General features: G+C 35.2%; 1 protein-coding gene across 1 annotated transcript in view; it reads right to left on the bottom strand.

Annotated features, from left to right (window-relative positions):
* DPYD (dihydropyrimidine dehydrogenase) overlaps positions 1–27029 on the bottom strand; it is a 961456-nt gene that overhangs the window by 385806 nt on the left and 548621 nt on the right. The window contains 1 exon segment of the mRNA XM_077120172.1: positions 6252–6416. Coding sequence (XP_076976287.1) covers positions 6252–6416 — 165 coding nt within the window.

Below are 27029 nucleotides of genomic sequence, written 5' to 3'. Positions count from 1 at the left end.
TTTTTAATTGGTCATTATTTCTAATGTAATGGCTTTTATATAAACTATCAACTCACGGATGTTCTGAAAATCTAATGGTCAATATATATCCAAGAGCTATAAACATGGTTTTTGACATGCCCCATCTCAGAGCATATCGTAAAAAAAAAATATAAAATAAGAATACAAGCTAAGTGCATAAAGTATTCCATAAAATTTATAGTGGTGAATAGTTAGAGACAGCAACAAAAAAAAAACTGTCAAAAGAGCTGCATGGTGAGGTAAGTTATGGTGGATCAATTAAAACATTATATAGGCATTACAATGATCATTTTGATGATTACAAAGCAATACAAAGGTACCTATAATATTAACTAAAAAACAACATACAAAATTTGCCTATATTATGACTTTAATCACAAAAATTAAATCAGCTCAACACTGGAACAGCTAGTATTTTTGGAGTATTTACCACATGCTAGCATATGTCAAACCCATTATATTTATTATCTCATTTAATCATGGCTACAACTTATGAGAATAGGTACAGTTATGGCACAGATGAGGAAATTGAGGCCTGAGACAATCAATAAATAGTAGCTTAGAGGAAATGCCAAGATTCACACTCATCCTGAATCTAAACCCACTGCTTAAACCATATTCTAAAACAGTGAAAACAAATTTATTAGGATCAGTGGGCATGGACTGTTTTCCCCTTTACCCATTTTTACTTTTTAAATATACATTACTGTTCTGCTTTATTTTGTTTTTCTTTTTCTTTGTAAATAATATGGGTCTTTAAAAAAAAATCAATGAAATGATATCATTCAATAACCTGAATTAAGTTTTGCCCTGTTTTTTGGCAAAGAAGGGAGACTGTATCTAAGTCCTCTAAATTCATGAGTGATATTAGAAAATCACTGCCTAAACCCTGTAGAAAAGGAATAGGTTCTTTTGGCTTATGGTAGTTTGAATCATGTTCCCCTGCAAAAAAATATGTTCTCATCTTAATCCACATTGCCGTGGGTGTAAACTCATTTGTAAATAGGACCTTAAGAAGATGTTATATTAGTTAAGTTATAGTCACATTGAATCAGAATGACTCTTAAATCCACATGACTAGAGGCTTTTTATAGGGAGAGGAAATTTGAATACAGTCAGGTAGTAAAGAACAAAAACTGGAAGAAGCCAGAAGTCAGAAGTCAGAAAAAGGGAGAACATGTGATGGAGGCAGCAATTTAAGTCAAGCAACCCCAAGGACTGCAGCTAGCCAGCAGCAGTACCTACAGACTTCAGGGGGAAAGCAGGCCAATCAAGAACCGGTGGCTGGACTTCTAGTCTACAAAAGTACAAGACAATAAAAGTCTATTGCTGAAGCCAACTCATTGTGTTGGCAGGCTGATACAAAGGAATACTAGCCTTCCCCTTAGTTCCTGCTCCAGCTGCTTCCAAATTTGTTTAAAACAAATCAACGTGGGAACACACAGAAATGGACAGAAAAGGGACCCATCAAGCCCAAAAATTTCTAAAGAGGACAATGGAAGAGTTCCTCCTATATAAGAAACCTCTTAAATTTCTGCTTGTGAATCTCTTCTTTGGCACGTGAACTGAAAGAAAATGGTTACGTTAATGTTGTTCCTTTACAAGTTCTGTGATAACGAAGCAGAAGTTACTGCCTTGAACTCACCGTTGTTGACCTGAAAACAAGTATATTGCACTGTCACCTGCAGAAACAAATATTCTCTTATTTCTGATGAGTGGAACTTTGTTATAAATATTCCAAAGAAAAGAAAGCACACATCTTCTGAGACTGCCTTGAGGGAAACAATAGGCCTCTATAGGGATTATAGGGTAATTATAATAATCTAGCAAATAAGCAGTGAACATCTTGCTCACTGGGAGTGGCCCTCAAGATCTGACTCAGTCCCTTAGCTTCCTCATTTTTGAACACAGAAAGGAAGATGAAGCTAGGTAACAGTTCAAACCAAGGTCCAAAGTGCATCACTGATACTGTTTTCTACAGACAGTTGCATTCTACAGAAAGGATAAAAGTGTCCCTCGTTGGGGTGAAGGCCAAATATATCATCTGGTTAATAATAGAACTTATTTCTTATCAACAAAAAGTTTTTCTTCTCCTTTTTTGAGAGTCCTAAATTATGAGTGCTCAATATAATTGGCCCAACTGAGTGGGAAGTTAAGGAAGGACTGGAATAACATATCTTCTTAATTCTTTGGCCTCCTTAAACCCAAATGGATTACCTCTTTAAAATATAAGGGAAAGATTTCTAATCCTGATGACTTCACTCACTAGATGTGTGAGTCAGGGCAGTTGTACTATATCCTTAACCGCTGCTTTCCTCATCTGGAAAATGGGGAAAACCTCTGCTTCACAGATAAAATATATGATGCCTGGAGAAAGTGTTTTACATACATTAAAAGCTCACAGTAAGTTGTTTTGATATAGGAATTATGCAAATATTTAATGATATGTATCAAGGACCATGAATAATGCTGTTTGTGTTTGCAATACAATCAACTGACAAACTATAAAACACACACACACTTGAACATATATATATATATATATATACATACAGCACACATGCACACACGTAGATATATATATATTCATTGGATCCACTACAGAATTTCTGAATTAACGACACTAAGGGAGAGGTAGGGCCTAACCACATATTCTCTTTTTAAGCTCCCCAGGATACTCTGATGTGTAAAAACAGTTGAAAACCTAAAGTGTCATTCACACTCAACATTATATCAAAATTATAGTAGTTATTAGACTCACTATTATATTGAATTGTTAATGCCTTAAGAGTAACACACATTATCATATCACATCTTTTAAAAATATTTGAGAATTTAAAATACATATAATAGGAATCCTTTGTATCCTTATGAATTGTGCTTTATGAATTCAAAAAATACCATTCTAAAAAGGTGCTCTTAGGCTTCAGCAAACTGCCTAAAAGGTTAAGAATTCTGTATTTAGGGTTACTATTAAGAAAGCAGCTTCTGGAGTGCTGATGAAGATGAATTTCTTTGGAGTCATGTTAAATTTAATGAGTGTGATGCTGATCTCTCAGTAATTAACTAAGAAAGGGTTTCAGCAGAAATGAGGTATATTTTAAGAAGAATATTTACATGTCAATTGTTTTTCCTTTATTCATTTCTCTACCAAAGCCATCATTCCTTTTTTAAAGTCACCTGTTAATTCACTGCTGAATCCTGATCTTTTGTCTAATTCTTACTTTAGTTGTCACGAATGATAGAAAAAAGTCACTCCTTGCTTCCTAATTCAGTATATACAAAGTGCAGCATGTATTTTTTGGCAAAATTGTTTTCAAGCCTAAAATATCTGATTTACAAGGCTTTTTCAGTGAGAATGAAAGGATTCACTTAAAATCAATTTCTGGAAGCTCTAATTATACAGTACATTTCATAATAAGCGTTGCAAAATCTCAGCTTAGGAACAAAAAAACTCTTAGTTAATAATAAATTGTCACTACAATGATCAGTGTGCTGTATTTAATTCACAGATAAATAAAAGAAAACCTTGAAAGCAAAGCAGAAGTCTGGTGAGTGTAGGCTTTGATATTACTATGTGACAATTAAGAAACAGGCCTTTACAATATATTTCAGGGGTTCTTATTGCCTTTATATTCAAGAAGTTCTTCCAACTCTAATCTAAAGCCCTCTGGTTCATGGTCAACTGGTGCTTACTCTCTAGAAAGAGAGACACCAGGTGCTACTATTAGTTCACATGGATGCCCCCCAGCACAATTTCTTTTTCAGAAAAGTTGGGCCTTGTTTAGAAGCTGCCACAGTGGATTGAATTAACCAAACCCTGTCATTAAAGGTGGCAGCCATGTACTTGAGAATGATGTGGGAATACTCCAGTGAGAGCGATAATTAAACTTGGAAAACGAAGGGTCACCTTTTTTCATTCAGCTCATTGGGTTTGGCATCAGAGTAATTCCAAAACAGTAGGGGATGTTCTACTCTCAGCATGGCAATATCTAGGTGCACACACATTATTTCTATGGCTTCAAATGGAAATGCATTTTTAATTGTATTTAAAATGCTATCTTTGATACAGGGAATAAAATGTTAGAAGTAGTCCAAAGAATACAGAAATGGAATAATGAGTAAAATCTAAATGGGTAAGAATTGAAACCAGAAAACATGCATTGTTTGCTCAAAAAAACAAAAACAAAATTATAAGCATTATAGAAGAATAGTGCCACCAGGAAAAATGAAAAGAAAATTTAAATGTACAATATCTTCTCTTTTTATTTGGCAATGGAATCACCAAGTGAGGGCTTCCTCTCCAGCTTTTGTCCATTTACTATCATTTTTTCATGTCATTTCTTGGTGATCATTATCATAACATCTTACTACTGCCCATGAGAGGTTAGAAAGTATAATGTGAGCTCAAGACAACCCAGTAGTGGGAGCTGTATTCTAGGAAAATACGTAGCTTTAGACACATTGGTTATTGAAATATTATTGAACTAATATTTGGGAAATTATAATATATAATGTTCTCATGTTGAATTCAAAAGTAATACTGAATTTTTAAAGGCCTGAAATATTACAACAGAAGTAGATACACTAGAGAACACTATTATTACACGGAAGCATGGATGTTAAAAGCATATTTCAAGTTCAAATTCTGGCTTTACCATATATTGGATGTATAACTTTAGGCAAGTTACTTAATGCTCTATTCATCTGTTTTCTCATCTGTGAAATGCAGGAAAATAATAGTATTTACCTTATAAGGTTATTGAAAAGACTAAATGAGTTTAAAATACCTAAGCTTTTATAACAATGCTTGACACAGAGTGAATATTGTAGAAGTGTTATATTATTAAGCATTATTATTGCTTTTATTTGTCATATGTTCAGTAACTAGCATGATACTTAACACTGTAAGCCAAAAAAAAATTAATAAAGCTTCCAAAAAGATGTAGGTCCTGTAGAAATCAAATCACTCAGCCTAATTGACGTATAGAGCTAAATGCATAATGTGAAATAAAGATAATTACATCAGGCCCAGAATGAAAAATTCTTAATTAGCTGAAGCTATAGCCTTCAGACAGGTTTTGCTATTTCCCTCCATATGTGAAGGTTGTCTTGAGGAAGAGAAATTGTATTTGTTCTATGCGATTATGTTTTGTTTTGAAGTAAGAGAGCATTTTGAAACAGAGCTCTCTAAAATAGAAAAAATATTGATGAGGTAGGCAATAGTGTAATTTGTAGTGTAATTTTCTTTGTAAAATTTTGTGATTTATCAGCTTGTGGGCAAACATCCACAAGTCTCATTAGATTTTAAACTATTAATCATTGGAACACTGAAAGTGTTCTTTTTTGCCTTTGAAGAATCAATGTATAAAAACTCTTTCCACAACATAAACATATACATTGGCTCAAACCTCAACTTCCATTCACCACCAGCTCATGGAGAGAGAGGAAGAGAGAGCGAGAAAGAGGAAGAGAAGGAAGAGGAGGAGGGAAAGAGAGAGGGAGGGAAAGAAAGAGGGGGAATAGAGGGAGAGAGAGAGGAAGGTGTGGATGTGAGAGAGTGGCATAAAAGAGAGAACTAATGGGAGAGAAACTAGTAAAGATAACCCTAATTAGACTACTGAAGAGAAAATCCTATCTGTAGGTTAAAAAACTGTCAGCAACATATGAGAATCCACAAAGAAATGAATTGTTATTTTTAAGCCTGATTTTACTGCAATATTTGTGCATGGTTCATTAAAATTAAAAAAGGGCTTATAAATGATTGTTGACTCACTTAGTATAAGGCCGTTAAAATTATTTGCTATACTATTTCCTATTGAAAAAATATAAAACAATATTATCAGATAGTCTCCCTCAGGTTTATATTTTGAAAGATTTATAGCCTGCAATTTTTCCCTAAGGTCATCACCTTGATAAATACTAGCCACATCCAGTAAAAACCAACTCAATAAAATGAGTATTTCATTTCTCTTCCTGCTGCTTATGTAGATACTTCTTCCATCTACATGGCACCCATTTATAATAATGCCTCACATTGTGTGGATTTTTATGAGCTCTTGAGCTTTTCTTTCTTTTTTATCTTTCTATGCATCAGCAAAGCAACTGGCAGATTCTTTAATAAAATATATTATACACATTAATATTTATAAGCCTATGAATTGGATGTTTAAATAAACCTTCACCAACTTATGCCAATTCACTTGTTTTAGACGTTAAATCACACTTACATTGTCTGGAAAGTCAGCCTTTAGTTCAGTGACACTTTGACACCAATATGCAGCCGTTTTCTCACTGATGAGCTCGATATTCAAGAAGGAGCTTTGTCCAGGGCCATAAATGGGACCAGAAGTGGTGCCCCGGATGATTCTGGGTGAAACATTTGTCACGATGTCCTGAAGGAAAAATAAAGATATTGGATCTGCTCTTGACAAAGAAAAAACATGATCTTTATTATTTGCCATTCCAGAAGACAGTATTTTACCAATTTCCGCCTCCCCCTTTTTCTGCATAATTTTTTAATATATTTTAAATTACAGTTGAACATAAACTACTTCTAAATCAATAGATGAAATGAATATTTGCTAGTTTTAGATAAAATGCTTTCTGTAATTCTAGGCATAGTGGAAAAATAAAAATATATGTATTTATTTAAATTCATTTACACTGGTTTTTGCACATAAACATTGTTAATTTCCTTTCAATTAAGTAATAAAAGCATGACAAGTAAAATGTAACAATATCATTTCAGTCTATTTAACCTAAGTGTCTCCAATGAGATTTTAACGCCAATAAGCATTAATGTTTGTAAAATATTTTTTTTCCTAAAAAGTTAATTCCAGTGTAAGCCAGCTAAAAAATACGTATTATTATTTCTGGCTCATCAAACTTTAACATATACTCTAACAAATTAGCTGGGTCAAATTACCTATAAGATTGTAACTTATAAATTCATACTCACAGAAAAGAAAGACATTTTTCCCAAGACTGAAATGAATATATCAATAACTTCCTGATAACTATAAACAGTAAACAGTAAAATTAACTACTTGCTAAGTGTAATTAACAGTACACAATTCCTTCTAAAACTGTATTAACAAAGAGTGACATTCTTACATTACTTAAAACTAAAAAGAAACAAGGAAGGAAATCCTTCTTTTGCCAGCTTCCAATTAAAATTAATTTTGAGTAAAGGTCATTTAGTTAAAGATTTATCAGAATTAGTCATTTAAGTACCCCTCCTCACCATCTTGTCACTTTTAGTGAGATAACATGAACCCCCATTAGTATATAGCAATTAAGGTCAATTTACATATTTTAATTAAGAACCACCCCATATAAAACAATTAGCGTAATAGGCATACTAACTGGATTTCATAACATTTGGACGTTTTTCCAACTAGATAGACAGGAAACCTTAATTAGCATTAATTAGTGCTGATCTGCATATGTTTGATAAGGCATACCCTTGCCACAAAAGATTATTTATTCCTGAATCTGCCAAATGCTACAGTTGCAGAGGATAAAAGGACTTTTCTTCACATTGCATGTTAATTTTGGGTAATTTACATTCACTTTTACATTTGAATTAGTATATTATAAAATAAATGGTATAAATATTACAATAAAACCTCCTTAAATATGTATATTTTTACTTACAGGAATCATGCCAGTTAATTTTTTACTAATTAAGCCATTCCACTCTTATTGTAATCAAGTGTAACATCATCAGCCTTACTTTGATTTGCTATTGTGAAACCATGTTACACAATCCAAATGGGTAAAATAACAAGTAAAATCATTCCTGGAAGCTGAAGCCTTGTGGGTCAAATGCCTAACTTGGCAAATGCTTAAAGGTGTGCTTTGCATCCCAGTAGATGGCTTTTCTACAGCTCAGCTGGTATATACTCCAGCACTGTCAGGGTCTGAGAAGACACTTCTAGAAATGTTCCACTCCAGTGAGGCTGGTTTTCTTCTGTTCTAATTTTCAAGTACCACACTCTTTAGACCTGAGATCCAACCTGGGCTATAGGTTGTGCTCTGCACAGGCACACTTGTCAAAGAAGTGAGTAGAGGACCCAAATTACTCACAAAGCCACATGCCCGGACACTGGGCCATGTCCATAAACGAAGAGGCCCCCATCTTAAACTGGCCTACTCAGAAGGGAGACTGTTTCATAATTCATTGGCCTGGCCAAGGCAATTTCTGCTCATTCAACAAAATTGGTTCATGTGCTTATAGCATCCCTACTCCAGCACATGCTTCAGGTTTGAGCTTTGATTTCAGTACCCTTTGGAAGCCTTTCTGTCTTCTCCAAGTCTATCAAGTCTTAGTAAGATGCTCTAAGTCATATCACCATAACAATGTATACCTTCCCCAACTGGCACTCATCACTGTACCTGTGATTGTCCATTTTCTTGTTTGTACCTTCTGCTAGAGTGCAAGGTTTGCAAGAGAAGACACTACATCTTGTTTGCTATTATTATCTCAGCTTCTAGCCTGGCATTCAGTACTTACTCAAATAATGTTTCTTGAAGGAGCCTAGATGAAAACCTTCGACACCAGAATAGGTATTATCCTGAAACATGGGAACTCTAAGATATGTATTACTAGTCCCATTCTGTTTCTGAACAGACATGTGGGTTTGGACACTGGTTCAAATTTCAGGCACTGGTTCTGTGCTTGGATCCCTTCCTACTACTCCATTCCCCTAGAACTGGGGCCCTTACTTACTTATGCCAATTCTTCAGCTGCAGTTGAACACAGCACTTCACCCCATACCCCCTTGTGGTTAGATCCTGATACCTGACTGCTGTGATATGGTCTGCCCGTTACTCTACCTATCTCTCCCTTCCCAACTTACTACAGAGGCTCCATGTTGGGAAGCAGTCTTGAACTTCACTGTGCCTTCTAAAACCTTGATTGTTGGTCCTATACTACTATATGTGTATATATATATATATATATAAAATCTCTAGGACCAAATAGAATGGCCCCATTCAAGCATGACCCAAATCTTAGGCTTTTCTGGGTAGAGGTGGATATAAACTCCTAACCTGGTCTACAGCCACTCAGAGGGCTTCCTGGATGATTTGCCTCTTCAGGATCCTGAGTAACTATGGTTGCCTCTGTGTCTGGCCCTTATTGGATACGCATCTTTATCACAGCTATAGGATTTGTGAGAAAATTTTAATATCATAAAAAAAAAAAAAAACAGAAAAAGAGCACACCCAGACTGACGATGGAGAAGTCTAATAATCCTGGAATTCTAAGCCATGTGCTCTTTACAAGAACTATCTTAATAATAACAAGACCAGCAACCTACAGTCGCCAAAAGAGTCAATAAGCTGACATGATTTAATTGAAACACATCAAGAAAATGCTTTTTTTCTTAAAATGTTCCCTTAGATGCGTGCATTAAGAATGATACTTTCAAACCTAACATTCCACCATTAAGAATTTATTTTTTGTGTATTATAAGTTGTTTATTGTTAATATTGGTATTTCATTTTTCTCTTCTATAGTCCTATGTTAACTGCAAATACCCTAAGGGAAGTTTATCAATTAATTCCTTCAACAAGATAATGGACAGGAGGTATAAGGCAAATCAAAGGGAAATTCAACCCTACTTTAAATTTACTCCTTTAGGTTTCTTTATGATAGGGAGTGTTTCTCTAAGCAGATCTGCTTTCTCTTTCCTTAATTTAGACAGAGAAAGAAGATTCTTATTGCCCAAATTGCAGCTGTTTACAGTGTAGAACTTGTCAATTATCAGTGACATGACTGCTACCATAATTAATATTGTTAATACGCATATTAGAGCTTTTCAAAGTTTCACTATATTCCAAATTCAATTAAAGTGTCAAATTCTAATATTGTCACCCAGTGATCATCAGTAATAGAAATTTTATTATGTTTTAGTTCTCAAATTCAGTCATGGTTGCTACTATTTGAAAAAAACCTTCTCCACTGCCTTGAGACTTATTGGAATTTTTAAATTAAATGAAAGAAAAATGAAAACTTGGACACAACCAATTTTCCTAGGTTATATGACTAGAAGTTAGAACTTCAATAATTGGGCAATAAGTTTCTAAAGCTTTTGACCTGAGAATATTAGAATTAGAGTGATTTTATAAGAGAATATTTTGCTTTAATATTTAATAGCTAAATATATTAGCATTGCTTAAGGGAGTTAATATAACAAAGTAAACACGTAAGAATAGTTAGAATAGATGAGAGTTTATTCTATGCACTAAAGAAAATGAATTTTCATAGCTCTAATCTGTGTATTAACAATATTACGATTTTTAAAAATAGAAGCTTATCAATCAGAAAGTGTTAGGTGATATATGGCATTCTAACAACCATCATAAAATTGAGTGTTAATGACCTTGTAACATTTGATCTGACGATAATAATTTTTCAGCATTAGAAAAGAGATTTAAATGGTAAACAGACTAATCACATTTGTGTGTTTAAGTTCATTTACTTGTCCTCTCATACTAAAAAAATACCTATGGTGTTTCCATGGTTACTACTGTAGGATTAAGATAGTCACAATGGAGACTAGAAAGAGAGACTAGAAAAGGAATCGGAATCTAACAAAGTTGAGTGAAAATGAAAGATAAAATTTGCAGAATGAATCATAACTATATATACCAGCACGGATAAATTTTAGTAATGTTGAATGAAAAGAACAAGCAGTGGAAGAATATATAGAATATGATACCAAAAGCAAAAAAAAAAAAAAAAGAAACAAAATATTACTTAATGATATATACTTTTATGATTTAACTAGAAATATTAGTAAGGAATGATCAAGATTAATTCAGGAATGCAATTACATAGGTAGTAAGTAGACACTGTAGGAAAAATTCGGGAAGGTAGAGCAAAGAGGCTTTTAAAAAAGTATTAGTGATACATACTTCCCAAATCATAGCTGCATATAGAAGAATGCGCAATTTGTGTGAAGAGCTAAACAGCACTGTAATGTATCTTGCCATAGGCAATAGAAAAAGTTTTATCAGTTTACCTGAAAACTTATCACTAAAATCTTACGGATAGTTCCTCTTTTTAAAATGTCAAGATTTTTAAATGGATTTTTTTGTTGTTGTTTTTTGAAACAAAAACTTTTTAATTATTTGTTTTTATAAGTCAGGATTTCAAAATGAAATACACTGAAGAACAAAATTGTCTTCTAAAATATATCAACTTTCTAAAGGAGGATTTAATGCTACATTATTCCATAAAAGAGAAGAATCCCTTTGCAAACAAGTCTAGCAACAGATATCCTGTTACATAATATGATTCTATCAATATAAATCAAGCATACTGCTATTCTGGGAATAGAAAAAAGTAACATAAAATTCAACAGTGGCCCACTTTCCAATGCAACTCCACTAGTATGAAAGAATTCCCTAACATCTTATTTTCCTCATGAATAAAATACATTAATATTTGATTCCACCTAAAAATAAACTTTAAAATGGCCAGAAAAAAATCTCTACCTGGTTGTTTTGAAGGTTGCAAGAGGGTAGGAAGAGCATTTGTTTTCAATATATAAATTTTTCCACCCTTGTGTCTTATATAAAGATAACATTTAAAACCTGAATTAGTGACAGTTTTCTACCTACAGAATTTACCCATTTGCCATTGTTCTGGTTTGCTACAGCTGCCGGAATGCAACACATGAGAAATGGATTGGCTTTTACAATGGGGATTTATTAGCTTGCACATTACAGTTTAGGCCATGAAAATGTCCAACTCAAGGTATTGACAAGATGATACTCTACTCTGAAGACAGGCTGCTGTCATCTGGGACACTTCTGCCACATGGGAAGGCACATGGTCAGTATCTGCTGGTCCTTTGCACCTGGGTGTCACTGCTTTCAGCTTCTGGTTCCAGTACCTTCCTCTCTGCTTCCGGTGGATCTTCTCTTAGCTTTTCCAGAGCTTTTCTCTCTCAGCTCTCTTGATTTCATCTCTCTTTTATCCTCTCATAATGGATTCCAGTGAAAGGATTTATAGCCACATTGAACGGGCTGGGTCACATCTCAATTGAAATAACCTAACCAAAAGGTCCCAGCCACAACAGGTCTGCAGCCACAAGGAATGGACTAAAGGATCATGCCTTTTCTGGGGTTCATAACAACTTCAAATCACTGCAGCCATAAAGAACTTTTAAATCTATTTGTATCAAAGGTACAGTAAGCAAGAACATTATTCTGCTATAAGAGAAGCCATGGCACTGACATTGCAGAAACAAAAAATAATTTTGTTTTAATAGCATAAATCTTTCTGATAAATCATATTATTTAATCCTCACAAAAATATCATGCTATTAATGATAAAACAGAGGCTTAGAGAAATTAAAGTGAGTTGCCCTTGGTTGAACAGTTAATGATCATTAGAGAAGATATTAGAATTTGGATGAATTTAGTGATATAAATAATAATGATACTAATGACTTGTTAACATCTGATATAAAGGGATTAGGTCTGCCTTTATTTGTAAGAAAAAGAAACAAACCTGAACAAGCTAAACTTGGGCTAGATATTCACTCTGGTCTAATCAACTATGTCCAAAAGGGTAGGATCAATTAAAATGCAAACAGGTACTAGATTTCAATCACATCAACAAAGATGGAGAAACTGAGAGCTGGACAGAATTATGAAGGTTTCTATTATACCAGGACTAGTCTTTCTAAGTTCACCTTAGAAAGCTTAGAAGAAAATATTGTAGAGACTGCTGCTGTTTGTAAAAGCTGCTGGAATGCTATACCAGAAACGGAATGGTTTTTTTAAAAAAAGAATTTATTAAGTTGAAAATTTACAGTTCGACAGCTGTGAAAATGTCCAAATTAAGGCAAGGCTATAATAATGACCAAACTAAGACATCCAGGGGAAGATACCTTGGTTCAAGAAGACCGATGATGTTCAGAGTTTCTCTCTCAGCTGGAAAAGCACATAGTGATCCCTGATAGCTTCTCTCCTGGCTTCTCATTTCCTAAGGGTTCCCCAGGGGCATTTTTCTTCCACATTTTTTAATCCATTCCTTATGGGTACAGGCCATGTGGGCTCTGTGGGTGCTGGTGGCTCTAAAACTTTTTCCGAAACGGTTCCCTCTTAACAGACTTCTGTAAGCAACCTCACCTTGAATGGGTGGAGACACATCTCCATGGAAACCATCTAATTAAAAGTTACCACCCACAATTTTCTGTGGAAACAATCAGAAAAATCCCATTCAACAACACTGAATGAGGATTAAAGGATATAGCTTTTCTGGGGTACATAATAGCTTCAAACCAGCACAGACCCAAAGTGTAATTAACTAGGAAAATGACTATAAAATAGGTGTAATAACTATCATTTAGTTAAATGAAAGCTCCTGATAGTATTGACTCAACTATGACAATCCATTTCCTATTCATGTGACCCATGATCTTCAAGATCAAAGTTTTAAGCTCCCTTAGATATTCTAACATGTTTTAGACTACAATGGGAATTTTAAAACCAATGCAGTGGTATGCTTAGAAGTGTTGATACAAAATGGCATGTGGTATACTGTTCAATCTTAGTCTTGTGCTAGACTGAACTGAATGAACTGATTCCCTATGGAAGTGAGGTAAGAGAATGGAAGAAGTAGGAGGAGAATAAAAAATAATAATAAAAACACACTGTGTTCTAGAATAAATAGGAAGCCAATTTAGAACCTTTAACCTAGGTTTGAAGAGGGAAGAAATGAATGGAATATGGACACACTAAGGGAGAAAATTATACTTACAAATCTTAACACAATCTCCAGTGCTCATTCTGGGCCAAACTTCTCATACTTCTTGGATAGTGTCAAAAATCTACAGGATTTGGTTTCTTACCCAGAATCCAGAAAAATGGAGGATAATTTTCTGAGTTTTATATATCTAACTCTGGTAAAGTACTGATTTATCTTTCCTCTTGCTCCTTTTTTGAAAAGTGCATAACTTAGTAAATCATACACTAAAATATGATTAGTTTTGTTCTTTGGATTTTTCATCTGTCAAATGAGATAGCCATCACTATAGCCCAGAGGTTTGGGGATGCTAAGTGGAATAATATAGCACACACCTAATATGTGATGTTCAATAAACATGTGTTCATTCATAAACTCACCAACTTATTAGGAACTAGTCAAGACTGCAGTTGCGAAACTTCAGGCAACTGGCCTTACCTAGAGCATGGGGTAAAGCTGGAATGCATTAGGAGATGAAGATGGGAAGAGTGTAGAGAGTTAGGTCAAACTGCAGACAGTCTTCAGTGACTGTTTTAAGGGGTTTAAACTTTTTTCTGCAGGCTTTTGAAACCATTGTCTTTGTTTTCCTACTCAAGTTATTAATGCCAATAGCTCACAGCAGCTGTGCATTCACAAAGATAACTTTTACAAGAAACAGATGAAGAGCTTTTTCAGTGCTGATATCAGATGGAGTAGAACGTGATTAATCAACAGACAGACTGATTAAATTATTGGGTTCACTGTTCAGATAAGAGGTTTTGGATACACTCTGCCAAACCGTAATTAACTTAGAATTTCTGCTGGCCTGCTTATAAAATGATCATGTGATATGCTTTGAAGGAATCTTTTAAGACCCAGAATAGCAGCTGTGAAGGTGTAAGCATGAGTCAGATCTAATCATTATTAAGTATCTTCAAGTATTAGAGCCAAATTTTCATTGAAAATAATATTTTCAAAAAAATTACATTTTATAAAACTTTATAAATCCCCTGGTCCTGCTCAAGAAGTCATTAAAAGTGAAATTATTTTTATTTAAGGAAGGGAGTATCAAAAAATCAGATAGGAGATTTTTGTTTTTACAATATGGGGAAGAAGGTAGTGAGAGAAACCCTTTCCAGTATAGCACTCACAAAATTACTGAATAGAATCTGAAAAAAAAAAAAAAGTATAACTAGACTGTGTCAAAATTCCTCAGTGATAAGAAATGGCAACAAAACAGGTCTCTGTGCTGGCTTGAAGCTATTATGCACCCCAGAAAAGCCATGTTCTTTAATCTTCATTCTGTTTTGCTGGGTGCGATCTTTTTGATTTCTATGGAGATGTGACCCACCCAATTGTGGGTGGTAACTGTTGATTAGATGGTTTCCAAGGAGATATGTCTCCCCCCCACTCAAGGTGGGTTGCTTACTAGAGTCCTTTAAGAAGAAACCATTTTGGAAAAAGCTTTAGAGCCACCAGAACTGATGAGCCACCAGAACCAACAGAGCCCTGGAGAAGCCATTGATGATTCCTGGAGTAAAACTAGCAGACGCTGCCATGTGCCTTTCTAGCTGAGAGAGAAATCCCAGACATCATCAGCCTCCTTGAACCAAGCAATCTTTCCCTGGATGCCATAGTTTGGACACTATTATAGTCCTGTCTTAATCTGGACATTTTCACAGATTTAGAACTGTAAACTTGCAACTTAACTAGTTCCCTTTTTAAAATGCCATTCTGTTTTGGGTATATCACATTCTGGTTACTTACAGACTAAAATAGTTTCCATAAGGGAAATGCAGCTGTGGATGGTGTCTTCCCTCAAGGTTTCTGACAATCCCTGGTACTCTAAAGACCGTGTTCTAACAGTATCCAAACACCTAATACAATAGGCCCAAGAACAGTCAGACAGATCAGAAGCATCCACATAAAGCTAGGACCAAAAATAAGTGATACTCTAGTTTTATGAATTAGAATATAATCAAAGGGCATTGGTGGGAGATGAGTCCATTTCAGCTTTAATTATGGCTAAATAAGAAAGTAAAGAAAAAGCCTTCCTTAAGAATTCAAACTCTGTGTAGGCCCCTGTATTGGTTTGCTAAACTTGCCAGAAAACAAAATATGCCAGAAATGGAACAATGCTTATAAAGGAAATTTATTAAGTTGTAAGCTTACAGTTCTGAGGCCATAAAAATGTCCAAACCAAGGCATCCAGGGAAATATATCTTGACTCAAGAGAGGCCAGTGGGTCCAGAACACCTCTGTCAGCTGGGCAGGCATATGGGTGGCATCTGCTTGTCCTTTGGCTTTGAACTTAAACAGCTCCCCAGGGCATGTTTTCTTTCTGCATCTCCTAATATTTGGGTCTTGTGTTGGCTCTGAATCTTTTTACAAAATGGTTCCATCTTAAAGGACTCCAGTAAGCATTCCCACCTTGAATGGATGGAAACACATCTCCATGGAAACCACCTCATCAAAGAGCCTACCCACACTTGGGTGGGTCACATCTCCACGGAAAAAAACTTAATCAAAGATCCCACCCAAAAATATTGAATCAGGATTAAAGAACATGGCTTTTTGGCAGCGCACAACAGTTTCAAGCCAGCACAGTCCCCCAAATCCTCAAGTTGAAAATTTAATTTAAAAGTGCTTCTAGGTTCTCATGTCCTCAGGTATCTAGTAGAAGCAATGCTGTCCCCTCTGAAAGCAGGTACTTTACCCCAGGCCTCTGAAATCCCCAAAGATTAATTTCTAAGGAATGTGAACTCACAATAAAAGAAAACTACTACACACACAAGAACAAGACATCATAAGTGAAAGTCAGTAGGAAGAAAAAAAACTACCAAATCAGATCCACACACATGCACAAAAATGCATAAGTGGGATGAACAGATATAAAATACAAAATGAATGTTGATATGGATAAAAAATAAAAATATACATATTTAAATGTATAATCAAGGAATAAAAAAACTCAAAGCTTAACATGAAGATTTAAAACACAACCAGAATTTTTAGCCATATAGTAATTTTAAAAAAAGGAGAGAGAGAGAGAGAGAACCTGAATATTTTAGGGTAAAGAAGAGAAGGACTAGACATAGCTGGAGAGAATTAATCAACTGGATGCTACCTCGAAGTTACTTGAAAGTCAGTACAGGTGAATAAGACACAAAAACATAACAGAGAGATCAACAGTTGGAGGATAGAATATGAAAGTAAAGGAGAACTCTAACAGGAGTTCACATGAAGATGATGGGAGCAATTGGGGAGGCAATATTTCAATAGATTTGTCAGTGAATTGAATGGAATTGATGAGAAACACTAATTCTTGGGTTCATGGACACCAATGAACTAAGAGGGGATAAATTAAAAAAAAAAAGAAAAAATTGATACAAATATACCTTGTAGTAAATAAAACATGAAAAACCAAAAGAAGGTTTAAAAAGTAACCACAGAAAAATGGCTACCTACAAAGGAAAGAGAACTACTTGGCAATGACAATGGAAGTCAGAAAAGAGGAAAATATTTTTCTAAAAGGAAGAATGTTAACCGAAAACTGCATACCTTGCAAAATTATAATTCAGGAATGAAGATAAAATAAAGATATTTTCAAGTAAAAGGAGTAGTGAGCAAATACTATATGGCATTAAAAATGAATGAACTAAACCCACAGTTTCAACTAGAATGTATGTGAGAAAGAAAATATCGAACAGCAGCTAAAAAAGAAAGTTGCATAAAAATATATACTTTACAGTGACATTTATGTAAAGTATAAAAACAGGCAAAACCAGACAGCATATTGTTTAGGAATGAATGCACATGTGGGAAAATAATATACAAAGCAAGAAAATTATTATCATAAAATCAAAGATTGTGAGATGTGATTAAAGAGGGCCATATAAGGGGGTTCAAAGGTACAGAAAAAACTTATGTTCTATTTTTTATCTTGTGATGTCAGTACAAGGATATTCATTCTAATATTTCTTAAACTGGATATCTGCATCATATATACTCTTTCGTAGGCATACTCTATTTCACAGTTAAAGAAAAAAGGATCAAGTCAAAAAAAAAAAAAAAGGTAGGATATAAAACAGGAAATGACAATGTTGTACAGTCAACCACCTCTAGTTTTAGAATTGGTTTGCTGTGCTTCAACACCACCACCTCTACTGATATAGCCCTGGATGCTGTTTTAGAATGAGTACTGATTCATGTCATTCCCTTAACAAAACAATAGGGTCAGATAACAAGATTCCCTAATAATACTTTCTGCTACCACTGATTAGAATGCCAAAAAAGTCATTCATCTCTACAACTAGGAAAAACACAAAATGTAGACATTTCAGATTGGCAATGTTGCTATCTGAAATTGTTTTTAGCCCATAAAACAAATGTATGGTATAAGGGTAATTTCAAACTCATATTAAAAACCACCTCTGTGCACTAGAGTAAAAAAAAAAAAAAAAGATCACCAACAGACAGGAGAGGCCTCAGATCAAGATGGTGGAGTGAGACACTTCGGGGCTCAATCCCTCTAAAAGCACTGAAAAACCAGGAAGAACTGGCAGACACATCTTTCTTAAAGCTCAAGAAAATAGTTAAAGGACTGTAGTAATAGGATGAGCACAGAAGCATGAAAAAACAGCTGCTTGAAAGCAGTAGGATCTCTTGGTGTCCTGGCTGGCCCCTCCCACACGTCTCACCAGCTCAGTGTGGAGCTGGGCTGTGCTACCATGTGGATTTTTGGTTCTGGTTCTGGAGGGAGCAGAGTAACCCTTGCATACATACTGGGAGCATGTATGTCTGGCCCAATCTATCTGGTGTTGGCCTGAGGGACTGAGCCAGGACATTAGTTTCATATTTGACATTCCAGAACTTGCCCTGTATGGAAAGACAGCTCATAGAGATCGCCTAAATAACCCCATGGGAGAGCAGTCAAGTGTTACCTGAGGTATATACAGTGTATGCAGGACATACGGTGCAGTACCTGGGTCCATGAGGAAAGGAAGCTGTTTCCCAGGGAAGAGGGAACGTTCTGTGTAATCAGAGGGGGGAGGATTCCCAGTATCACATGCACATTCCCTACAATGGCATGTGCAAAAAGGATCAGGAGAGCCCCTATGCTTTGGCTTTCTGCTATCTCTAAATTCTTTGCATAGATAAACTCTTGACAATCTGCAAGGACTGGGGAGGGTGTTTATTTATTGTTTCCTTCTCTTTTTATTTTTGCTGGCTTCTGCTATTCACGGAAAGAGCTGACACGATGCTAGCTGAATACAAGCATAAGGGACAGATGTCTCCGAGTCTAAATCCCAGTGATAACATATTAAAATATCAAAATGTCCAGATTTCAACAAAAGATTAAAAACATGCCAAGTAACAGGGAATGATTGCCCAGGAAAAGAAAAAAAAATCTTAAACATTAGAAACCATAAACAAGGAGAATCAGATCAGGGACATAGCAGACAAAGATTTTTTAAAAAGGTCTTAAATATGTTCAAAGAGCCAAAGGAAAACATGGACATGAAATTATAGGAAATCAGGAAAATGACAGATGAACCCAATGAGAATGCCGATACCTTGGAAATTATGAAATGGAACCAAACACAGCTGAAAATAACAGTAGCAGAAATGTAAAATTCCTTAGAAAAGTTCAACAGCAGATTGGGGGTGGCGGAAGAAAGAATCAGGGAACTTGAAGACAAGACAAATAAAATCGTCTAGTCTGAGGAACAAAAAGAAGAAAGAATGAAGAAAGTGGGCCGAGCCTGAGGAGCCTGAGGGACACCATGGAGTGTACCAATACATGTATTGTGTGAGTCCCAGAAAGGGATGTAACGTCTGAAAAAATCCCAAATTTGATGAAACCTGAATAAACACATCTAAGATGCTCAGTGAGCTCCAAATAAGACAAACCCATATAGACCCATGGTATACTAGGTTCTAATCAAACTGCTGAATGCCACCAATAAAAAGAGGTTTCTGAAAGCCATAACAGAGAAGCAAAAGTGTCACACACCAGGGAGCCTCAACAAGATTAAGTGTTGATTTCTCATCAGAAACCATGGAAGTAAGAATACGAGCAGGAGGACATATTTAAAGTGCTGAAAGCAAAAAAAACAAACAAACAAACAAACAAAAAAAAACAAAAAACTGCCAACCAAGAATTCTACACCCACAGAACTGCCTTTCACAGACAAGGGAAAAATGAAGACATTCCCAGTAAACAAACACTGAGGGAGTTCATTATCCTAGACTAATCCAGGGGAGATGCTAAAGAGAGTTGTGCAGATTGGAGGAAAAGGGCAATAGGCAATAAAACAAAGCCACATGAGGAAATAAAGATCTCTGGTAAGGATATTGCAAGGGGTACGTATACATACCAGTACTATTGCATTTTTGGTTTGTAACTTTACTTTTTACTTCCTATATGATCTAAAAGACAAATGCATAAAATGCTGTGATAAATCACTGGTTTTAGATGCATAATGTATAAACATGTCATTGTGACAACAACCACCTAAAGATGGGGGGAGAGAAAGGTATGGAAACATAGTTCGTGTATGCAACTGAAGTTAAGTTGTAATCAAGCAAATAAAAGAGATTGCTATAGACTTAGGATGTTAAATTTAAACCCCATGGTAACTTCAAAGAAAATAAATCTCTAAGCTCACAGAGACAGAACAAGTTGCCAGAGGTGGGCAGGAGAATGTGGAGTTAGTGCAAAATGGGTGTAGGGTTTCTATTTGGGGAGATGGACACGTTTTAGAAATGAAAGGTGGTGAGGGCACCACAACACAGTGCATGTGATTCATCCCACTGCATGGTACTCTTGGGAGTAGTTGAGATGGTCAAGGTCATGTCGTGTATTTGTTCAAAAATAAGAAGAAGAAGGAGAAGGAGAAGAAGTAGGAGAAGTAGAAAGAGAAGAAAGAGGAGGAGGAGGAGGAAGAGGAGGAGATGAAGAAACTAAAGAGATGATGACAATTGAAGGCAATATGTGATCCTGGATGGGATCTAACAAGGCAAGATAGAAAGCTCAAAAGGAGATTACTGGGACACATAAAGAAATTGGAATATAGACTTTAAGCTTTATGTCAGTGTTGTATTTCTTGAACTTGACAACTGAACTTAAGGGGGGTAGTGAGCATTTTTGTTTTCAGGAAATGGGCATGGCAGTATTAAGTATTCAAGGAGCATGGAATTTGAGACCTACACTCTAGTGTTCGGAAAATTGATTGATAGACTGATGGACACATAGATGGATAAATGAATTGATAGTTTGAAAGAATGAGAAAGCAAAATGTTAGACTTGGTGGATAGGGTTATGTTGGAATTCTCTGTGTGGGGTTTGTAATGTTTTTGTAATTGTCTTATATGTTTGAAAGTGTTTCAAAGTAAAATTCTAAGATAAAAAGAAAAGTCATCTGAGCCAATATGCACATATGCTTGGGCTGTCTTGGGGAGTTCTCTCAACCAGTATCCTAATCAACTAAAATGGGAAGACATAGTTTGTGAGGGGAAAACGTTTTTTTCTGTTATGAATCTGAAAACCATTCCGCTGAAGAAGCATTATTCATTTGAGCAAATATACAAAGTCAAACTCCCCCAAATGTAAATTAAACAGACATGAAATTTAATAATTAAAATAATAAAGTTTAAAGTCTGTTTTCTCATTATTCTATAACTCCTACACAATAGTATTCTTTCATATATTAGGCCATAAAGATGCTTGTATTATAATTACAAAACACCATTTAAAAATGTATTATGTGCCACAGCACTTAGCCTTGACAAACAATTACTGGATATCACATTCAACTGAACATAAAAAGCAATCTTTATCACAAGGTTAAAATTAGCCTTGGAACAATAAATGCTTTCAAAGCTATTCTAAACTTCAAACTGCTTTGCACCAGTCTCTTTTGAGGAAATGCAAACAAGTAAACTGAAGGACAGTTGAAAAACTTCCTGTCAGTGTCCTCTAAATTGTTTTTAAAGTGATAAATTTATTATCATAAGGGATAATAATGGTACACGTAAAAAGTGATCAGTATAACTTTATAGGGTAAGATTTTATAAGTTAAAAGCAAAATAAAACCAAACAGTAACCAGGCAATCAAATGACAAAAAAAATCCTGTGAATTCTGGATTTCAGAAAGTGCATTCATGGTAGGATTTTATTTTGGCATTGTGGATATTTAAAATGATACATAATATGCCCCCATAGGTTTATCTTAGCAACAAGTGGTTGGAAAGGTCTGTTCAAGAAAAGAAGCTATTTCTCAAAATGACTTTCAAGGTATTATTGTAGAAAAAAAAGAGAATGACGAAGTATTTGCTCACAGAGGAGAAAACTGGAAGCAAATAAAGACCTGTTTGTTTATATCCAGTGATCTAAGATGATTTAGTTTCTTGTCTGCTCACCCTTCTGAAGACAATATGATATGCAGAATTTCATTATTTAGTAATTTAATGAGTTACTTAAATCAAGACACCTATTATTTCTTAAAAAAAAGCTAGAATAAAAATAATAGTGAAAGGGGCGGGCTAAAGCTCGAAAACCCATAAAATAAATGTTCTTATATGTTGAGATAAAATTAGATTGGGTCCTACTGGAATGCTGGAGCTGTTCCAATCAAATATTTCTATCACTTTTGGTTAAAATATTGATTTAAGAACCAACCACTAGCTTTGAGACCTTTGGATGGTAAGAAGGAACAGTATGGTGGTCAATTTTCCTTTGGGCTGTAATCACAGCCTGATTTTATGTATATTCAAAATTAATTAATAGTAACAATAACAACAACAACACATACATTTTAATTAGCAAATGAATTCAAGCACTAAAATGCTTGTCTATGTGCCCTGGTTGATAAATATGTCTCTAAATGATAGCTTAAATTTGCATAGTGCTGTACAATGATCCTCTGTGCTTTCACAGATACAATATTATTTAATGCCCTTAAATATCCTATGTAAGAAGGAAAATTTCCCAAGGGTATTTGCAGGGATATCTGGGGATGGATGGAGACTACTATAATCAAACCATCTTTGGAAAGCACTGAAGACATAAGCATATTAAATGCCTTGAGATATCCAGTACTAATTCTACCTAACTTTCTATAACCCATTATTTCACAAATCTGGTAGATTCTGAAACAATTTTTTATGTAGTATCAATTAATATCATAGAGAATATTAATATTTTATAGAAAGCAGGTTATTACATATTCATGTAGGACAGTGGTCTACCAATTATTTAATCAAATATCTTATCAATACAACTTTTGCACATGTATCTCTGAATAAAACATTCAAAATAGAAATCAGAAAAAAATGAGGTAAAATAATAATGTAAATGGTGTGCTGGTTTGAAACTGTTATGCATCCCAGAACCTTTTTTAATCCAATCTTGTGGGTATACTCTTATTGTGGGTGGTGTCTTTTGATTAGATTGTTTCCATGGAGATGTGGTCCTGCCCATTGAATGTTGGTCTTAATTAGTTTACTGGAGTCCTTAAAAGAGCTCACGGAGAGAAAAAGAGCTCAGAGCTGATACAAAGAGCAGACCATCACAGATGCTGGGAGGATCACTAGACTCAGAAGCTTAGAGCAATGGAATATAGGAGCAAAGGACCAACAGACATCGGCCATGAGCCTTTCCATCTGGCAGAGGTATCCTGGATGCTGGAAGCCTTTCTTCCGAGAAGGTATCCTCTTTTTAACACCTTATTTTGGACATTTTCATGGCATGGCCTTATAATTTTAACTTGTAATTTAATAAATCCCCTTTATAAAAGCCAATCCATTTCTGGTATAATGCATATTGGTAGCATTAGCAAACAAAAACAAATGGATATTTTCATATTTTCTTGCCAAATCCCAATGCTTTATGGACTTCAGAACACACAATCAGGTAACAGTGCAAACAAAAAAGGAGGGGTGGTGGAATCTATCTAGAGAAGAGGCCAAACATTTGCCTTACAAAGAACAAAAAGGTTGTTCAGAGCTGGAGTCAAGAAACAGCTATTGTAAAGAGTCATACAGTAAGTATCTCAGAGTTTGTAAGCAATGTGACCTCTGTTGTAACTACTCAATTCTACCACTAGCACAGGAGCACATGAAAGTACGCCTAGACAAAATACAATGAATTGGCTGGTACCAATTAAACTTTTATTTATAGATACTAATATTTGAATTTCATATCATTTTCACCTGTCAAAAACACCATCTTTTATTATCTACCAACCACTTACAAATGCAAAAATCTAAGCTCATAATTTTACAAAAGCCATATTTTCTCTGTGGGCTATAATTTGCAGATCTCTTTACCCAAACATGGAAAGGACAGATTAAAGAGGAAAGCCAAAGATGATTAAAAAAAAGGTGAGAGGTGGAAGGTGGGACAAGACGATGGCAGAAGTAGATGTGGAATTTAGTTAGTCCTAGGGATAGCTGGCAAATAGGAACTGTCTGGAACAACTGTTTGGGAGACTTCTATGACTGGACACATACTGTACTTCATTCTGGAATAGGTGGAAGGGTCAAGATTACAGTGCAAAACTTTAAGTAAAATCCCCTAAACTGTGGAGATTGTCACCCCTCCCCCATTGACACAGTAAACAGTTTTGGAGACACCTCCCCATGGGAAAAAGAAGCAGTCTCTACTAGGAGCAAGACAAGGAGAGCTCAAGCAAGTTCCAAACGTAGATTTAATTAACAAATTCAGACTGCTGAATACAGGCTCTGAGAACAGATAAACTCAGAGAGAGCACACAAGGAAACCTGAGGTCTCTCCCAGAAGAAAGGAGTCAGGGATGACAGAAAAAAAAAAAAAAAAAAAAAAAAAAAGAGGATTTTGGAGATAGCTGAGTTCAGAATACTGGAAAAGGGCTGTGCCCTAAGAAAAGGGGCATAGAGAACTGGGAACTAACTCTGGCTCTTGGCAAACTTGTAGGGCTGGGGACAAGCACTGCCAAAGAATTTTCAGCAGCCAATTAAAAAAAGAAGCCTCAGGCATTTTCAGTTGTCATCCGTGACCCAGGTAAGTGCATAGTTAAGATGTGTCTGAGAGATAAAGTAAGTAGTCAAGTGAAGGAGATAATTTCCTAAAGGGAATATCTTCATTTCCTAAAGGGAATATCTTTATCAAGAAAAGGTGGGGGTGGGCGGCAGGGGCCAACACAAGTGGCAGCTCTCATTCAGAGAATTCAGACCCCAGATGCTGGAAAACAGAAAACACTTAAGCTGGTCTTCTACTCAGCCTCTTTCTCAAGCACACCTTGGCAGGGACAGGGTCTGCTGAGATTTAAAAGCACCACACCACTCTGGTTGGGAGCTGTGGTCTGACAAATGCTACCTGCTGGGCAGGATAGGAAAAGCCAAGAGTCTAGAGGTTCCATAGACTGATAATCTGATGGGTCTCATCCTCAGGGAAACTTGATACTGATTATTATACCCTCTTCTGAGACCTGGGCCTGTCTTGTCTGGGAAAATCTGACTGGGGTCAATCATATCTGGGAGATGCTCCTCAAAAAAATGATTACATATAGGCAGAGTAAGAATCAGAAAAAATATTATTTTGTCTGAATTTTTGTATAATGTATGAGATGGGGTATTTAGAGAACTGGATAATCATATCCAAAAGAATGAAAGAGAACCTCTATCTTTACATAAAAATTAACTGAAAATGGATAAAAGACCTAAAAATTAGAGCTAAGACCAGAAAACTTTTAGAAGAAAATGTAGGGAAATATCTTAAAGATCTTGTGATAGAAGGTAGTTTCCTAGATCTTACACCCAAAATATGAATAATAAAAGAAGAAATAGATAAAAAGGGCTCTCCTCAAAATTGAATAATTTTGCACATCAAAAGTCTTTGTCTGGAAAGTAAAAATGCAGCCTACACAATGGGAGACAATTTTTGGAAATCACATATCAGATAATGGTTTAAGATATACAAAATATAAAGATATCCTACAATTCAACAATAAAAAGACAAACAACTCAATTTAAAAAATAGGGAAAAAACATGGACAGATGGTTTTCCAAAGAGGAAATACAAATAGTTTCAAAACATATGAAAAGATCCTCAAATGCACTAGCTATTAGGGAAATGTAAACGAAAACCACAAATCTCATAGCTACTAAATTGGCTGTTATTAAAAAAAAAAGTGAAATGCAAATCAAAACCACAAAGAAATATAATCTCACACCTACTAAGCTGGCTGTTTAAAAAAAAAAAAACAAAACAGAAACTACAAGTGCTTGAGAGGATGTGGATAAAGAGGCAAACTTATTCACTGCTAGTGGAAATACAGAATGGTGCAACCATTCTAGAAATGTTTGGTGATTCCTCAGGAAGTTAAGTATAGAATATCATATGCTCTGTCAGTCCCATTGCTATAGTTGTATACTTGGGGCATGTATGACACCAGAAGGAAAGATAGTGAATAAAAACTGAGACTTTATAAGTTAATGAAACCTAGGTCAACAATGATGGTGATTAAATATACAAATATAAGAATGTTTTTCCATGAGGGAGAAAAAATGAATGTCAACAGTACATCATGTTAAAAATGGGACGGTATATGGACAAAATACAAACAATGCAAACTAGGGTCTACGGTTAACAGAAACATTGCAATATTCTTCCATTAATTATAACAAAAGCAATATACCAAAACTAAATGTCAGTAAGAGGGGGTATAAGGGAGTGGTATGGGATTTTTGTTTTTGTTTTTTCTATTTTTTGTTTATTCTTTATTTTTTTTTCTTTTTAATTTTTTTATTATTTTTTTCCCCTTCATCTTTCTTTGTCAAATAAATAGAAATGTTTTCATATAGATTATGGTGGTGAATGCATAACTACATGATTGTACGGGGAACCACTGATTGTTCACTTAGGATGGACAGTATGGTGTGTGAATAAAACTGTTTAAAAAATAAACAGATTTATACAAGTGCCGGATAACATATGGAAAGAAAGATACAGTTATTCACTGTTGGTAGGGATTTAGTGTGGTGCAGTTATTTGGTATATACTTGGAAGGACTGAATGCAGTCAAAATAGACAATTTTGACAAAAATAGACAATTGCACACTGGTGTTTATAGTGGCATTATTCATAATTTGCAATGGATGGCCATGACCATTCATTGATAGATAAATGGAAGGGAGAACTGTGGTGTACACATGCAACGGAATACTGAATGACTGAAAGAAGGAATGAACTGGTGAGGCATGCAAGTAGGTAAATGAA

Source organism: Tamandua tetradactyla, chromosome 11 (genome assembly GCF_023851605.1).
Source record: "Tamandua tetradactyla isolate mTamTet1 chromosome 11, mTamTet1.pri, whole genome shotgun sequence".
Lineage (NCBI taxonomy): Eukaryota > Metazoa > Chordata > Mammalia > Pilosa > Myrmecophagidae > Tamandua > Tamandua tetradactyla.
The sequence above is the reverse complement of the archived record's forward strand: the minus strand, read 5'-3'. Positions and strand labels throughout refer to the sequence as shown.